General features: G+C 37.1%; 1 protein-coding gene across 1 annotated transcript in view; it reads right to left on the bottom strand.

The window, feature by feature from the left end:
- The window catches only part of DCC (DCC netrin 1 receptor), a 978,992-nt gene that overhangs the window by 141,987 nt on the left and 819,346 nt on the right, over positions 1-17,659 (bottom strand). Inside the window, 2 exon segments of the mRNA XM_075066875.1 lie at positions 5,530-5,640; positions 8,675-8,816. Coding sequence (XP_074922976.1) covers positions 5,530-5,640; positions 8,675-8,816 — 253 coding nt within the window.

Below are 17,659 nucleotides of genomic sequence, written 5' to 3'. Positions count from 1 at the left end.
ATCGAGATTTTAACACCAGACATCCTTAAGTAGCTGTTGGGGTCAAACAATTTTATTCTGATATGCTGAACTGTTCGTATGAAGGAATTCAAACATATGTATGATACTATTTTAAACATCAGTGCCACTGTTGTCTCATTGGCAAAAACTAAACTATAAAGAATTTACCCTTCTTGTGAAACACAGAGATAAAAATGAACCTAGGGTGAACTCAACCATTTTGGACTATTTGCCCACATAAAAGTTTTATGAACACGGGAACAGAGGGCATTTCAGGGGCAGAATTCATTTAGAGACAGAAGAATTCTATATATAATTCTAGCTTAAATCTAGCACCTGTCCTACTCCTTTTACATTGTTACTTAGATGATGTCAGGTCTTGTCATAAAGGTTTAGGAGAACTGAAAATGTGGTTAACAGTAATCTTACTGAATATTGCTAAGCTTTTAGGGTAAACAATCCACTCTTGGAAGAGTTTATTTCCTGCTGGCAGACTCATGGAAACTAAATGAATTGGTTCCCATTTGAAGGTTTTGTTCACAACCAGAAGGAATAGAATTGTAACATCACTCAGATTCTGCAAAAAAACACTGTAAATGCTAAGACTTCATCAAGAAATCTTAATTATATGCCAGACTGTGGAATTTCCATGCCCAGCTGCTGGAACTAGGAGTGGTGGGGGTGCTACTGCACCCTGGGCTTGAAGTGGTTTCCATTATATACAGGGTTTACAGTTTGGTTCAATGGCTCTCAACACCCCCATTATGCAAATTATTCTACCACCTCCATTTCCATGGCTGGTACTGGTCTAATTATTATTAGAAATGATACAGAACATAGTTCTTTTGCTTAACCTTATTATCTGATATTTTTCTAGCCTCGAGTAAATGAAGCAATCTATCCATACTTCTGATCTATCAAAGTAATTCTGAAATATATTGCCTTTGTACCATTTCTTTTGTGATTAAACAATTTCACCACATTGCTAGCTAGTATTTCTTTGGGTCACATATCTAAAATGATCCAAAATATTTCCCCTTACATGATTACAATCTGCTTTGGATATCCAAGTAAGTTCTTTATCTGCTCAAGAAGCTCATCCCATTACTACCCATGTCAATTCTGAGTACAAGCTTATTGGATGATAATGCACTGTAAACGTTCTTAAACAAAAACTATATTACTTTAGGTCAGACCCCAGGGTGGTGTAAATTGATGTAGCTCCAATAACTTCCATGGAGCTATGGTGATTTGTGCCAGCTAAGCATTTGGCCCACTGTGTCCACAGCCACATTCATTCATCAATGAATACTTCCTAGTTTACCATTTTATCTCTTCTGCTTTATTTAATGTCTACATCTGTTTACTAAAGCTGGTCAGAAAAATTAAGATGGAACTATTTTCCACAGGAATATGCAGTTGTTAAAACCAAATGCTTTGTAAAACTGTGTCAAAGTTGTAAAAATTTAATTCCTGACAAAAACTGAAAAAAAGGTCCAATGTCTTCATCGTGCATTAAGCGGTGGGGCCCTTTTTCCAGCTGGATTTAGGAGGCAAACTGTTCCCTTCAACTTTAGTAATGGGGCTTGTACAGAGGCTGGTGGAAAGGGGAAGTTTTCCCTCATCACCGAATTGGCCGAGGTGAGATGGGTTATTGCATTCCCCACAGTGAGTTGCGGACTTAATGGGTAGAATGTCACAATTCATTGTGTAACAATGTGGCAGATGTCCCATGCGGGTATTCCATTGGGAATGGATATGGATCAGATAAAAAATGGATGGGTAAAGTTGCTACAGAAGATACACTTTAAATAAGTAGAAAAAGGGGAAGGGATGATAGCTGCCCCCAAGAAATTTTCACGGAATTACCTGCACTGTACAATCTTATCAGCCAGGTACTCCCAGGTATTTTAAAAATAAATTTGTGGTCTAAATAATACCACATTCATGGTCTCCTCCTTCAAGCATAGATGGGCAATGTTGTAATGGGACATTTCAGCATCATTTCCAGAATGAAACATTTCAATTTTTTTTCATTGTGAAGTGACTTTTCATTTTAATATTTTCTTTTTTATAATATATAATATGAACTTTTAAAAAAACTCAAAAATGAAGCCAAAGTATTTGCGGTGCTTGATTTGAAACGATTTTTTAAATCATCCCTTGAAAAAAATGTTAAATGTTCGTTTTGTTCTGATTCAAAACAATGCCAAATTTCAAAATCTGAAATACTTTGTGAAGCAGAATTTACATCCTTCACACAGTTCTCCTCTTTATATATCTTTTACGTTTAGCCCCAGGTAACACTCACCTCCCCATCATCTTCTAGCTAAATGCATGTAAACATCTGCTTAGACTCAATATATAGATATACCTCTTACTCTCTTCTTTATTGCATTTTTTGCACTTTTATACTCAATATCCAGTTACACCTTTGTTTCTAACCTTTTTTCTGTCTACCTGATATTAAACACGTGCAAGAAACATTTCCAAAAGAAGGAATCTTGAAATTCTGTTTCTATACATAAATCCTCAAACCTGCTTTGAAAGATCTACATTCTACATTTGTCAACACTTCTAACATGAATAAAGATTCCACTCTCCTTGCACTCTGCAATTGTGCATGGAGTTTCTTTGACTGTAATTTGATGTCTCCTGTCCTCGTACATAGGAGGAAAAATTCTATGTGAACACCAGCTGCTGAAGTCAACCAGAATTGCACACGAGTATCTGAAGGATGAATCTGGCCCATAGAACTAGTGAGAAACTCTTACTTTTTCTTATGTCTGAGGTTAGGAAACACTCCATGTTACTTTGATTCTGCATTCTTTACCTTCTGCACTATGCACATTTTGAGAACCTTAGGGCTTGTCTACACGGTACCATGTAGTCAAGCTAGATTCTGTAAGAAATGAAACCCTATACCATGCTGTCTCCTTTATTTCATCCTTAATCAATGACTCTTTTATGTAATGGTCCAAGCACACGTCTTTCATTCAGGGAATGTCATATGTTTAATGGTCCTTAATTCCTCAGCCTAACTGACAACACTAAGGAAGTTATTTATATTTGGGTCACTTTAGCAATTGCTGTAGAGGGTTCTCTGGAGTTCATAGTTGTATATTTTACAGATTAAACTAAGGCTATCTGATATTATTTTCATTTTCTTCCTGTATTCTCATTTTCAGAAGAAACTACTCTGTAATACAGATTTAGTTTGTCATGCTCTTAAACACTAATTTAGGGTTGAAGTTAAACTATATCACTAATATGTATAATAGCTTCCATCTGTTCAAGGCAGTAAGCAGAAACTGAAAATCCTAAACCCGTTTTCCTGGAGGACACCTTTGCAAACTTGAGTCTCTTGCATCCTTGCTCAAGCTATTTAAATCAGATCCTATGGGGAGAACTAAATTTCCATTTTTTAAAGCACAAAATTTGAGGCTCAAAAATAAATATTTAAAAGCTTCCCAGCTGTCAGTAAGGGCACACAAGCTTTCCAGGGAACCTTCAATAAGCCGTGATGTTTGGCTTTCTAATCACTTTAACAAAACACACTAATTAAAAGGAATATCCATAGGGAGTTACTGTAGTTCTCCTAGAAACTGTTCATCTTTGTGTTGCTTATGCCAAGAGGACATACAGTGAAGGCAAGAGAAACTGCATAAACCATAAGAGCAGAAAGGGAATTGCAGTTAACAATCTGTGCAACAGCATTTCAACTATTTAGCTGACAGTTGCAGGACTTTGCATAACTACAGTAATAAGTCGATCCCTCTCTAGAGTTTATCAAAGTACCTCAGTGGTATATATATTATGCAACACAGTGCATGCAAAGTGTCAGATTGCGGCAGCTTCACTACAGATTTTTCATTGGTACTATAAATGCAAATATGTGTAGACACAATGTATGAAAAAAGTCTTTGGTTTAATTTCATTATCAGTGTGTTTTCATTTTCATTACATGTCCCTTATGATTACGCTGCTAGTATCTTTGCATGCATATACATATATATTGTTGGATGAAAACAAATATAATATTTTGCTGTGGATTAAATGCAAATAAAAACAAACCTGTTCCAGGAAATGCATCGTATTTCATTTTGCAGCATAAATAAATAAAGCCAAGGGATGTATTTGCTTATTTTAAAAAAAACACGATACTGTATTAAATATTGAGATATGTTTAGAATATATTTAGTTTTACTTACTAAGATCTACCTCCAAATGAGTGGCCAGCTGCTCTCATCTTGAGTAATGTGTCATTTCTGAAAGTGCTATCCACTCAAAATAGTAGTTAGTAGAACGATAGCATACATCACCACATATCATACCATATTGTGACCAGTCAGCATGGTCACATCACTTCCAAAAGTGTCATCAACTCTTTAAAATGTTTATTGGAACCCAGTTGCATTGAATATAACATTTTAGGTGCAGCAGTGGCTCCAGGTACCATGTGCCTGGGGCAGCAAGCCGTGGGGAGTGCCCTGCAGGTCCCTGCGAGGGCAGCAGTCAGGCAGCCTTCGGCAGCTTGTCTGCAGGAGGTCCGCCGGTCCCGCGGATTCAGCAGTAATTCGGCGGCGGGACAATTCTTGACAATTCTCCTTAGTTTTTTCCCTCAATTTCTATCTGCATCTTTTTGGTTCCATTTTACTTGCACTTTCTTTACTTTTGAAAGTAGGCAGCTCTTTCCATTACTTTTCCTTTCTTCTTTTAGTTCTTCAAATGTCTCAGTCAGTGTATCTGTCCCTTTGCTTTCAATCACATTTTCTTTTACATCAACATCTATACTCATTTTTACATTCAATATTTTTCAGGTTCCTGTATCCTATCATCTTTCACTTATTATGTGGCTTCATTGCCAACCATCTGAAAATAGATATGTCAAAGACAATAATCCTCAAGACATTTGTAGGCTCATTTTATTGAGTTAGAGGCATCATTATTATTTTAAGTGTTTCTCTGATTGATTATGTTTATCTTTCATGGTGTTATTGATTCACTTCATACTAATTTTCTTTCAAATAGTCCTGACACACAGGCATGAAATTCTAATACCTGATAATTACAAAAAAGACTTTTGACTCTTTATTGGTGACCAGACCAGAGACATAGCTTAAGAAATATTAGTAGTGAAATCTATGTATGCATTATTTGGTTAGTTATTATCCAAGTTTATTGTATATTTTTGCAAGTGCAGCAAAAACGGCAAAAAAAAAAAAGTAAGACTGAAAATGAGAATTCTTAGAGTGCCAGTGTAAATGAGAGAATAAAATTAAGTTGTCTTGACTTGTCCCTTCCACTTCACTTGTTTAGAAAGCAGCAGACAATCTTAATAATGGGTAATCACTGAGTTCTTCTGCTCAAAAACACTCAGAAAACAGCTCCTGCGACTATAATCATTAGAATCTAACCCAAGACCTTCATAGCATCTGGGTAAAGCTCTAGGTAACAATTAGAATGACACCCGACAGATAAAAACCTAGAAGGAATGTGGTGATAATGTCTGAAAAGAAATGTAATTACCATCAAGATCATTCTCTGGAGTTTCTGCTGTATACCAATCTGAGGAGGGTCCTGTTCCATTGACTGTCATGGCAGCTACCTGGAAACTGTACTGACTTCCTTTGTCAAGTCCTGTTAAAAGCATAATATAAAGCAAACAGAAGGGGGAAAATAGTTTTATCAAGATTCCAAAGTTTGCAACAGAACTAAAGCAAAATTAATACTCTCCAGTAAAATTCCAACTTCCTTGCCACATTTAGTTGTGTAGGTAAACAGGTCTGCACTAATATATTCATTTACACAAATAGCAATAGTGTGTATGTTCCTACAGACATATTTATTTACAACAGAACCACTGGTCACTATAAATTTCTATTACTGTTGCTACTTAGTACCAATTCAGTTTAGCTCATAGACTCAATTCTGGACCCTGTGTAGCTATGGTGAAACAATCTGGCCACCAAACCTCCTGCAAGTATTTTATCGTTTTATTTAGTCCATCCTGACCATGAAGCACAAGAAAAACTGTTATGTTCAATTGCAAACATTCTCAGGGGAAGAATGATCAAAATTGATCAGACATTGGAACTTACAATAAAACAGATAGGAGCCTTTTAAAATCTTTAAGTTACTTTACTATTAGAGGTTTCTATATTATCCTGCAAAAAAACACCTGCCTAACAAATAGAGGTTTGTAACAAGTATTTACAATTGAATATTTAAGTCATCTATTTAAAACAACTGTACAGTTCAGCTTCTCTAGCAACCATTTTATTATTTTATATTTTAATATTTTATTATATTAGAGCCTACAATGATGAGATCTGAAGGAAGTTTTGTTTTTAAACCTGCAAATTTAAATGTATTTCCACTACTTTTCCAAAACAAATACCTAACTTAATATTTTGAAATGCAGAAAATCTTCCACACATTGAGCGCCCCCACAGAGACAACCAGTGCCCAGTCTTCTATCCCAGGTGCATGCCAACATTTGACTCTCACTTTACAGTTAGAGTCAAAACTTCAAGGACAGTCTTTCTTCCTAAGCAATGTTGAATTTTCCAAAATCAAGGTCGCTCTATTATATTTATTTATTATTACAGTACAGTATGCATGCATGTGTATATTTTACAGAGGGATATATCATAGACTGTGATGATATCAATGGAACAAATTATGGTGTCATGTGATAAACTCCTTTCATTATGTACCTTTGACCATATCACCTGCATTATTCCAACTAATCTATCACCACCCAGAACACTTTTAACACTCCAAGTCTCTGAGCAGTCACCACTTTTTATTTTGAAATCACCTATCATATAAATGTTTCATTCTTTTGCAACAAACCTGAAATTTTTATCTCCCCAAAACTACCCTGCTCTGAATCCAATAATCACTAGTCCTACAACCTTTACTCAAGTAGTCCCATTATCTTGGAGACTCTTTATATGAGTAAGAACTACTCATGGTTGTATCATTAGATATTAATTATGTAAGAATTATCTTCTGCTTTTGATTTTCTGTGACTCTAAACAAAGTTGGTGTTTTTTCAAAATAAATAAATTTTTTGTCCCTTAGATATGTACTTTCATGAGACAGAAATATTTTCAACTCTCAAACAATACTATTTGATTTTAAAATAAATGGAGTGGAGATATTTCAGGGGAAGAGCCTGGGTTTCACCTATGAAACTTAACTTCCTTCACAATAAACACATATTGCTGGTGCAATATGAAGATATACCTGTCATAGGCTGATCATATCCTGGACAAACATTATGGAATTAAGATAAACTTTACTGAAAATAAGTTAAACATTACCCACAGACTCAGACTTTAAGACTAGAAGGGACCATTAGGATTAATACTTTTGGGGGCCTATTGGTATTAAAAATGAAATGGTGTATGCATTATTGTGGAACTGATGTATCTTCTTGGACAGGGAGGGGGACGCTAATATATTTCCTCCATTATCAACCCTTTGAAGGCACCTCCCAGGAGATTTGTGCATATACTAGTTCAACCTGGATTCTTCAGGATTTTTGGATAAATAGCCTGGTTTTAAACAGACTCAGGGCTTTCTTTCTGATCCACAAAATAGACAGATCCTGGTCCATGGAGGGCCCCAATCCTTAGGGGACGGTTGGAAACACTGAACCTCCTGAGGTCCATAAGACTGTGTGCTTGTTCTGAGCTGAAGAAGTGAGGAACTTGTAAGCAGAAGGAATCCCTTTGGATGGGGATTTGAAGGACTGCTTCTGCCAGAATCTATGTTAGGGTTGGGGTGAACTCTGCTAAGCTTATTAGCATGTGTGTAGGTTCTTTATTGTTTTAGTATGTTTTCACTGTAGCGTTTTTACTTTAAGAAAAAAATAGTTTAGTACAGAACAAAAACAAAAACAAAACAGTGTGGTGATGTATAACTGTAGCAATTACACCTGTTAACTATCTCTGAAGAGAAAGCAAGCAGGTATGCTTGGAGAACCTGTCTATGCTGGGAATAACACAGTCAAGGCAGGGAACTATGTAGCCTAAAAATACCCCAGTCAGAAGGCCATGAGCTGCAGGTCTCCACTGAAGAAAGGCAATGGCTGGAGAGCTAGAAGCCTGATAGTGAGTGCCTTGGCTGGGCCACTGAGGAGAAATACAGGTACATCTGCTCTGTGACAACATCCTGCTCCAGAAATGAAGTTATTCTTTGTTTAATTTAATGTTACCTTTAAAGTACTGATTTGGCTGATTACACTTATCATGGCAATTATATTTTTAAAATAGTGTAGTAGTGTTGGACCTTTCCCACTGGGAAGAGAGATTCTGTCCCCGCTAAAATACAAGAAGATGGATGGAGAAAAAATCCATGTGGTAGATGCCATTGTACTAAGAGAAAGGATGTGTGGTTGACTCAGTGGTCTGAGAAACCAAGGTAGGTTTAAGATGAACAGAGGGAATTTGCTTTCATTAAAATGATGAAATCCAGGGGACAAAATGTATGAAAAAAAGCATTAAGGAGAAAAAGTAAAAAATATATAAAGGTTGTTTCTGTACAGCCCAATAAATGTCACTTGCCAGAAAAGAAATCAATGTTTCCTTGAAGTGAAAATATATTTTATTCCCAAAGCATTTAATTCATCAAAACCTTGCAAGGCTACACCATGAACACTAACCTGTGAACAAGTACCAGAGGTTGTTTGGCTCCAGTGTTTCTATCTCACCCCTGCGGGTAGTCTTTCTGTGTCGGATTTTATAGCCGGTAATAAATCCATTTTGTGTGCCTGATGGTGGAGGTAGCCAACTAACTTTGATGCTCTGTAAAAACAGGAGATGATACTGTTGAATTTTTTGCAAAAGAAGACGAGAAACGCAGTCACAATAAATGGAATCACAAGTAAACAAAAGTGTGTTGGGGGGGTGGGGAGGGAGAAGGGATAGGTGTTAAGGCTGTTTTTTTATAACAACATAGTAGCAATAATTAAAATTAATCAAACTTTAGAACAAACAAATGTAATTTAAACCAGGCACCAAATAGGTTTGAAAAGATTAAAACAATATCACATCACTAAAACTACCTATCAATTGGCAAAATTAACTATGTAGAAGGTTGGAGCTTGGGAAATAAATAGCATGGTCCCTTGCTGGAAAACTCTCTCAGTTTCAGGAACATTTCATTTCAACAGGCCAAAGGGATGTCTCAGTTCCTTTATGCACTTCTGTGATATTACAGCCATCACCTTTATATGTGAACATATACTGTAGCTCATCTCCACTTTCTAGTGAACCTCGAAGTTACAAAACCACCCACGCTTGCTGTACAAATATTTAGAGACAGGTTCTCATCAAGAGTTCTCTACTTCCAGTGACTTCAATGGATTAATTTCTGACTTAACTAGTCCCCATCAAAAATCAGTCCCCTTGCCTTTAACCTTATTGCTGATTCTAACGCAGAGCATTTTAGCAGAATTGTTCAATGAAGTCAACAGCAATAAGCTTGATCAAAATTTGTGTAAATACTTTGGCTTGCCTTTTCCAAAAAATGACTTTAATTGTCTCATTTTTGGAGCACCTTAAAAGGGAGCCTGATTTTCATAAGTACTGACCACACACCCTCTGAAAAACAGGTGTCTCAAACTGGGCATTCCCAATACTGAAGTGCCCCTAAATCACTGGTCACTTTTGAAATCTGAGGTAGTTGCTTTTGGGATTCTTTATGATAATCCACTTTATATCGTGTTATCAGCAGATACAATAAAATCCTGAAAGGTATGATTGTTATCTGAAAAGTGAAATCTGAGCTACCATTTATCAGGGAACTTTTGCTGTTCATCAATATCTCTTCCCCAGGGCCACCGTCTGGGAATTAACTCTGTAAGATTCTGGTCACGTGAGTACTGAGTGCCTAACTCTCACTGACATCACTGGACTGTTAGGATGTTCAAAACCTCACAGGATCAGAGCCCTATAAAAGTAACATACCCAGTCTTTAACAGAACCTATGTAACCAGCTTTTGGACAAAGGGAAGAGTAAGCTACAGGGCAGTGGATAGGTTTGACCATATACAATTAATTATCATCATTGAATTGCTTAGTCCATGCACAAATAAAAGTTATGGCACATATCAAATTAATTACTGCAATATAAAAATCAATTTTGCACATCTACTGCATAGTGATTTATTGGTCCAAATCAATTAGACATTTCAAAATCAATAGGTGGGGTTTTCAGTGCTAAATGATGTAATGTAGCAATATGGTAGAACAAGCTGCATTTTTCAATTCAAGGAATGATTGTTTTTTAAAAAATGGAGTTAGCAGTTGTGGCTATAAAAATTGCATTCATGTAATATGTTTACGGGAAAATGCAACTGCTCAGAAAAGAGATGCTATAAACATGGACATAATGGAGAACATAAAAAAAAAAGGCTTCGGAATTCTTTTGGGAGGTTAACAGCAATTCTGTTAACATTTGCTTAAATGGGGGATTTTAGCTCATAAAAATCTGAGCACTCTGTGGGTCCTAAAAACTGCATGGTACTGTGCCCCTTTGTATGACCCTGTACATCTTTATCTCCCTTTGAAGTTAATAGTGATGGTAGACCCTTGAATGATTGGCCCCAAAGGAGCAATGGGTTTGATCTCACATTCAAGGTGTAATGCATAAAACTACTTTATAGCTAGACAAGTCCCAGTCCCTTACAGCTCTACCCAAAGCTGTCACCATTATGGCAACAGTTCACTTTCACCTCAACTCAGTCTCCATGGACACTGCAGCAATGCTTTTTATCAATAGTACTTAACATGTGACCCTTGCTTCTCAAAAATCAATGGCTAAGGCTCTGAAGTGCCTCTTGTCCTTTACTCAGTTTGAGAGAGAATAGTAATTACTCGTACTTTAATCCTTTATGTTTTATAGAAGGGACAATTTACTGAAGGAAAATATTTCACTTCTATTGTGCCAGGATTCCTAAGAAAACCATAAAAAGATTCGGCTATTGTGCTTGTTTTATGAGCCTTCTAGGCATGGCTGCAATGAAATTTTAATAATGCATTGAAAGGATTTTTCACCACCTATGTATTATTGCAATAATTCCGCTATAATCAGACTCTGTCCACCAGCCTGCACTTCTGTAAGGTCATCACCAGCAGCACTGTATGGGTCTCAGCAGCCAAAGATATTGGCTTCATTCAGAGCTGCACTTTTGACCGTCAGACCTTATGCTTATTGTGGAACAGCAATGGACATGGCACTATCCCACTCATAACATGTGGCACAGCTTGCAACTCTCCACCATAACGTTTAGACACATCTTCAAATGTTTTCAAAGGGCCTATTATTTTAGTGATTGCAAACTGCATTGCATGATACACATTAGTGTTAGAAGAAAAAGAGCAGGAGGACTCAGAGGTGGATTTGAGTATTGGCTTCTTTATTGCGATATTTGATCCCCTCAACCCAATTGTTGAGTAAACACTGGATTAGTTACCGCACACTCTTTTTGTCTAAGTTAGTATGTGTACACCTACATCCAGTACAGCACCTCAAAAACACTTCCTGAGTAATAAAAAACACCCATTCTGTTAGTAAACCCACCCTATCTATTGTGCACAGAATTACGCATATCACACAGCATGTCATATCATACAATTGGGTCGAGGGGAACAAGTATTGCAATAAAGAAGCCCATACTCAAATCCACCTTAGGGTCAATCTGCTCTTTTTCTTCTAACAATTAGTTTGACTGAGGTCCAGAAATAGGTAAATCTGTTCAGAAAAAATAGGTATTGGCCTGAACTTTCATCCAACATTCATTGCCCTGTTTTATAAACAATGTATACATGGTGTGCGTATGCTGCAGCTGCTGCTTTTCTTCTTCTTTCTTTTATTTATTTATTTATTTATTTTTGCAATGCTAATAGATAACGAGGACACAATTTTCAAAGAAAAGGTCAACTACATTTTTGCATGCTCATTTACAATTATACCATGTAGATCCACAAATCAGGTAACTGCACCCAGGAAAGGTCAGTTATGCACCTATTTGGACATTTTTGAGTTCAAATATGTACCTGATTTGCACATGCCCTTGTTAGAAAACCTGGCCTTGAAAACTGTCAAAAATGCAGGAAGGGGAAATAGAATTAAAACAAGAGGACTCTAGAATGAACTTGTGTAACTGTTCTGCACAATACACAGACACATACAGTTTGTATAAAGTTGAAAAAAAAATAAAAAGAAGAGGATAAATTCAAATCATCTACTGTGGCCACATCTGATGACTTAGAGACGGACTATAGCTCTCTGAACACTCTAGAAGCCAGAAACAACTCAGTTCTAATCCCAAATCTAACTCTGACTTCCTACATGACCTTGGACAATCACTTAACCTAGTCATTGAACAGGGCAGGAAACTTGGGCATTAGGAGACCTAGGCTATATCTTTGAACCTGACTCCTAGGCAAGCACTTAACTTTTCTTTTTTTCCCTGGGGATAACATTTACTAATTTTTGTAAAATGACCTGAGATTGTTGCATAAAAGGCTCTATTTTAAGTATTATTTCTGCCTCAGACTAACCATATCTGCCTTTTACCAATACCAACGGCAACGCTGTGAAGATTATTTAAAGTCTGTAAGGTGTTGTGTATTGTATGCATTAAATATTAATAATAATTTCTGTTCAAATTTTATTCTTTCAAATTGTGTACTGCACATACTTACTGTGCATTGAAAATTAATAGGAATGTTATGTATTGCACTTTGGCACATATTCAATTTAAACAAAACTCCACTCTCCCTCAAAATAAACTCAATTTAGTGAGAATTTATATTAAATAAGAAAGTAAACCATCATTATGGAAAGTAGAAATTTCTGGAATAGACTTTGAAGCATCAGTCATTCTGAATTTCTAGCTTAGCGATGCTAGTTCCTTCAAAACCAGCATATTAAAGCATATTCTACCATATTCCAGCAGAGTAATTGCATCCTGTCTACACTGCACAGTATCAGTGGTCCAGTACTTCTAGGGAATGACATCTAAATGCAGAATACCATTCACAGCAGACACCAGTTACAAATAACCAGGGGCGGCTCCAGGCACCAGTGCACCAAGCACGTGCCTGGGGCAGCAAGCCATGGGGGGGCAGCCTGTTGGTTGCTGTGAGGGTGGCAGGCAGGCAGCTTTTGACGGCGCTCCTGCGGGAGGTCCACTGGTCCTGCGGTTTTGGTGGCAATTCGGTGGTGGGTACCCTGAAGGCACCGGACCGGTGGACCTCCCACAGGCATGCCACCAAAAGCTGCCTGACTGCCGTGCTTTGGGCGGCAAAATACATAGAACCAGCCCTGCAAATAACTACAACATCCTAAACAAATTTGATGGAAGATTTTAAGATTAGTTTGACCCATCTTCAGTACTTAAAAAGGAACAAAGGAATTGTCTCATAGGATCAGACTAGTAATAGTAGCCCAGCTAGTCCAGTATCCTCTCTCCAAGAGTGGCCAGTGCCAGCTGCTCTAGAGAAAGGTACAAGATATTTTTCATTAGGCTTCAGGGAAAGTCTGTCTTTAGGAAAAATGTCCTAACCAACTCCCAATATTCAGATGCTGCCTTATGCTGTCAAGCATGAGGGTTCCAATTTCTCCCAAACTCTTTTTTTTAAAAAATTAATTTCAGAACTCGTGATAGATTTATTACCCATATAAATGTCCAATTGCTTTTTTAATTCTGCTGAGTTCTTGGCTTCCATGATATGCTGTGCCAATGACTTCCACGGGACAACTGTGCATTGTGTGAAAAAGTGTTTCCTAGTATTTTGAATTTTCCACCATTCCATTTAATAGAATGTCCCCTTGTTTTTGTATTATCAGAAAGGGTTGACAGACTGTACCAATCTACCTTTTTAATTACAATTAAGTCCAAGTCTCTTGAATAACCCTATAGTTGTTGAGCCAGTCAGAGGAGAAAACAGACCATTTCCTGAATCTAGTATCTTTTGAAAAACATGGGACTTGAGAAGAAACGTAAAGATTATATATGAGAAACAAGTATAGTCTTCAGGTGTATTTTAAGGCAAGATATTGCTTCAGCTTTCTCAAGTAAATGTTTCCTTTTGCCTGAGAACATGAAAATCAATGTATTATTTGAGCAGTAAAATGTGTTAACGTTGGTATAACTGTAAAGTAATTGATTTTACCAGAAAGTTAACCATCCTGAGGTGAAATGAAGGCAGCTTAATGTACTGACACTTTGCTACATGTGAATTCTCTCACTTATGGGATAAGATCAATTTCTAAGAAATGCCCATTAGGTTTTATGTATGTGTAATTGGCTTTCATGGAACACAGATTAAGATTATATGCAATATCCAAACTCTCTATTTAGAAACCAAACTATGGTAGTCTCTGGAATTGCTGTATGATGCTTAGTAAGAAATAAGTGTGTCTCACTTTGAAAGAGGTCACATGTGCCTCAGTTCTGTGAGAAAACAAATGAAGCCAAAGCATTACAAGACCCTCAGACTTGCACACCCCTGTTATTCTGACTGAAAGTCATTTACTTGTCCACCTGCATTTCAGTCCTTATCTATATATATGCATATAAAACAGTAACTAAACTACAGAACTCTCAGTTAGGGCCAAATCCTGAATTATTGGCCTGATCAACCAGGCTAGGTCCTGAGGTTCGTTGTGAAGTTTTTCTCCTGAGGCTGCAAAGCAGCTAAAGAGTTACCCCATGGCCAGTACTGTCGTCTTCAGATTGAAATAACTCTCATTTCTCTTTCCCTGGTCACTCCCCTACTTGTGTCTGTGCACAGAAATCCCCCTGTAGAACTACCTTCTGCACAGCACATTGGGGGTTCATTTCCTTCACTGACTCCCCAAACCCATCTCTCTCTCTCTCTCTCACACACACACACACACAGCAGAACCATGATAGTTTTCCTGCTTATGAGACCCACTGAAAGCATAAGAGGTGAGGGAGGGCAGAATTCACTCCTTATCCAGTTGCTTTCCATTAAAGCTGGTCAGAAAACTTCAGAAGCTGATGGAAAATAGGGATGACATTTTTGTAAACACTGAATCATTTTTCAACCAGTTCTAGCAATTCTGCTTATATATGGAAAGCGATACAATGGATATAAAGGACCTGAGTTCCATCTGTGCTGCTGAGACATCAGGAAAAAACAATTTAATTCATGATGTTTGATCTCCATAATAAAAATATTTAACCCATAATGTCTGTCTTGTCTTGCATCCTGCATCCCACGACATTCACTCCCTCTTTTGTAGAAGAGGTCTAGCAGTACGGGTTAAAAAACAAAACAAAACCAGACCCAAAACTTCACTTTAATCTAAACCCAAACAGAACATTTTTTTAAAGTTCCTAAATTCAGATAACTTGTGTTTTCTTCTCACCCCTGAAATCATTGCATGTCTTGACTTTGGCTGGGACTGGAAGTGTTAAGCTATCTTGTAAAAAGACTGTTCTCATGGTAAGCCTGGAATATAAAATACATTCCTTCTCACAGGAGAGCCTGTTTGCTCAAGCTTACAAACCCAATATTTATGACAATTTTTGAGAGGCAGGTCAGCTAAGCCTTCCTCCTTAGAGGGCAGATCAGAACTGAACCTCTGAACATTCAGCAATTCAATCAGAAGTTCAATCACTAGCTAGATGACTTAGGTCCCAGGAACAACACTGTACATACAGTGCAAGACACTACAAGGGGAGGGGGCACAGTTACAGGGGTACGTTACTCCATGATACATTATTGCAAATGCCCTACCTACCTTAACACATTCTCTTGTCCCATTAGTATGTGTATGCACAAGAGGCAGTGGAGGTTTTATGTTTAATGTTAAAGCTGCATTTCCTCAAATATACTTGCTGGAATCAGATCTATCTCAATCCTCAATCCTCTTCAGCACCATTGCCACTCCACACCTGACTTACTCTGCACCGTTAGGGAAGTCTCTATTGTACAACTACATGGAAGCTGTAAATTGATTTACAAAACAGGCCTGATGTCAGTGAACTTGGGTTCCAGCGGTTTTGAAGTCCCCAATCATGTTGTTTTTATTAAACCACTTTTGCCCCACTGTTCATCATAACAAAAAAAAAATATACTAGGGTTTTTACAGCATTCAGACCCTTCCAGTGTGTTTAGGATATTTCTCTTCTGCAAATATTTCCCCAGAGGGCTCTCCTATTAAAATTATACTGTCAGATATTCAATACCATCTCAAAACCACAACCTTAAAACCATGTGTCTAAAGAGTTTAAACAACAAGTAAAGAGAAGAATTATTTAGGGTGGCACAAGATAGTTTAACTAAGAGTAATGGGATGAAATTAAGTATGGAAAAAATCATTTCTAATATCCACCCCCTATTTTCTATGCTTCTGTGGTACAATTGCAGTTACTGCATATGCCGTGATATATTGGTCATTCAGCTAACTAAATAAAAGAACAATAAATATTGTTCTCATTCTTTATAAACTAGTCTACTTTACTATTGCATTTAAATATGACATGGGTAATAAATATGTACAACTCAGTGAAGTCACCCTAGGAGGTAAAAAATATAGCATTAGAAATACTATCTAGCTGGTTGGGAATTTTTCAACATTATTTAGTTAAATAAATAAATAAATAACAACAAAGGTCAAAACTGAAGTGAAACATTTCAAAACTGTTGAAGCAAAATGTTTCAATTGACCCAAACCGATTTCCAATTTGCAAAAAATTTTCAAGATTTTGACTGTTTGTTCCAATTTGGAATAGGAACATTTTTTGAAAACTCAAAATTTTCCAAAGAGGAAAACCATTTCCTACCCAGTTCTAATACTAAATCACAACAGTGGTAAAATATTACTTTTCAGTATGAACACCTTCCCTTTTGACTCAGGTCCATTTATTCCAGTGATATTTGCTTTTCCCCCCTTTTGTCAGTATTCCAGCTTCCAAATGGCTATAAACATGCAGACTAATTAACCCCCCATAAAGGCCAATCAGCAAATTGACATTGATACTGACTGCAGTCTCCTGGCAAAATAGGAATTCTATCATTGTTTATTGACTGTCACATTGCATATGTAATGGCCCTGGCATTTGCCAGCTCCAGACGTACAGGGACAGCAAAACCATTTGCAGAAAGCAGCTTGTTCTCATGCAAATAAACCTATTAAACTTCAAACACCCATTCAACAGCCAGTCAAGCCAATTCTGATCTACAGTACCAATTTTATTCATATGAACTGGAGTGGGCAGGGCCATTGATGCTGATTTTCAGAGCCAATTTTATTCTCCTAAAACTCTATAATGTTCCACACCTCCAAAATGCTCAAGTCAACTTTCAGAATACCAAGAGGCATTTCACTGCTCCAAGGTCCCAGGCAAGTATCAATACTTCAACTGAGTTTTCAATTACAGATGCAATAATTATGCGTTTGACTGAGTAACAATTAGCACCACCTGTAGTTGGCTATCATTTAATTACTGATTACAGCAGTGCTGATTACTTAAATGATATCTGCATGAGAGCCCTATGATTAACAGTTTATAAAGCAAAGGGCACAACAATTCCAAAATAATTAGGCTATTAAGATTCAGATTAACACCAAATCTCTAAATATTTCAAAGAGATTTCCATTTTAA

The sequence above is a fragment of the Chelonoidis abingdonii genome, chromosome 6, assembly GCF_003597395.2.
Source record: "Chelonoidis abingdonii isolate Lonesome George chromosome 6, CheloAbing_2.0, whole genome shotgun sequence".
In the NCBI taxonomy this organism is placed as follows: domain Eukaryota; kingdom Metazoa; phylum Chordata; order Testudines; family Testudinidae; genus Chelonoidis; species Chelonoidis abingdonii.
The sequence above is the reverse complement of the archived record's forward strand: the minus strand, read 5'-3'. Positions and strand labels throughout refer to the sequence as shown.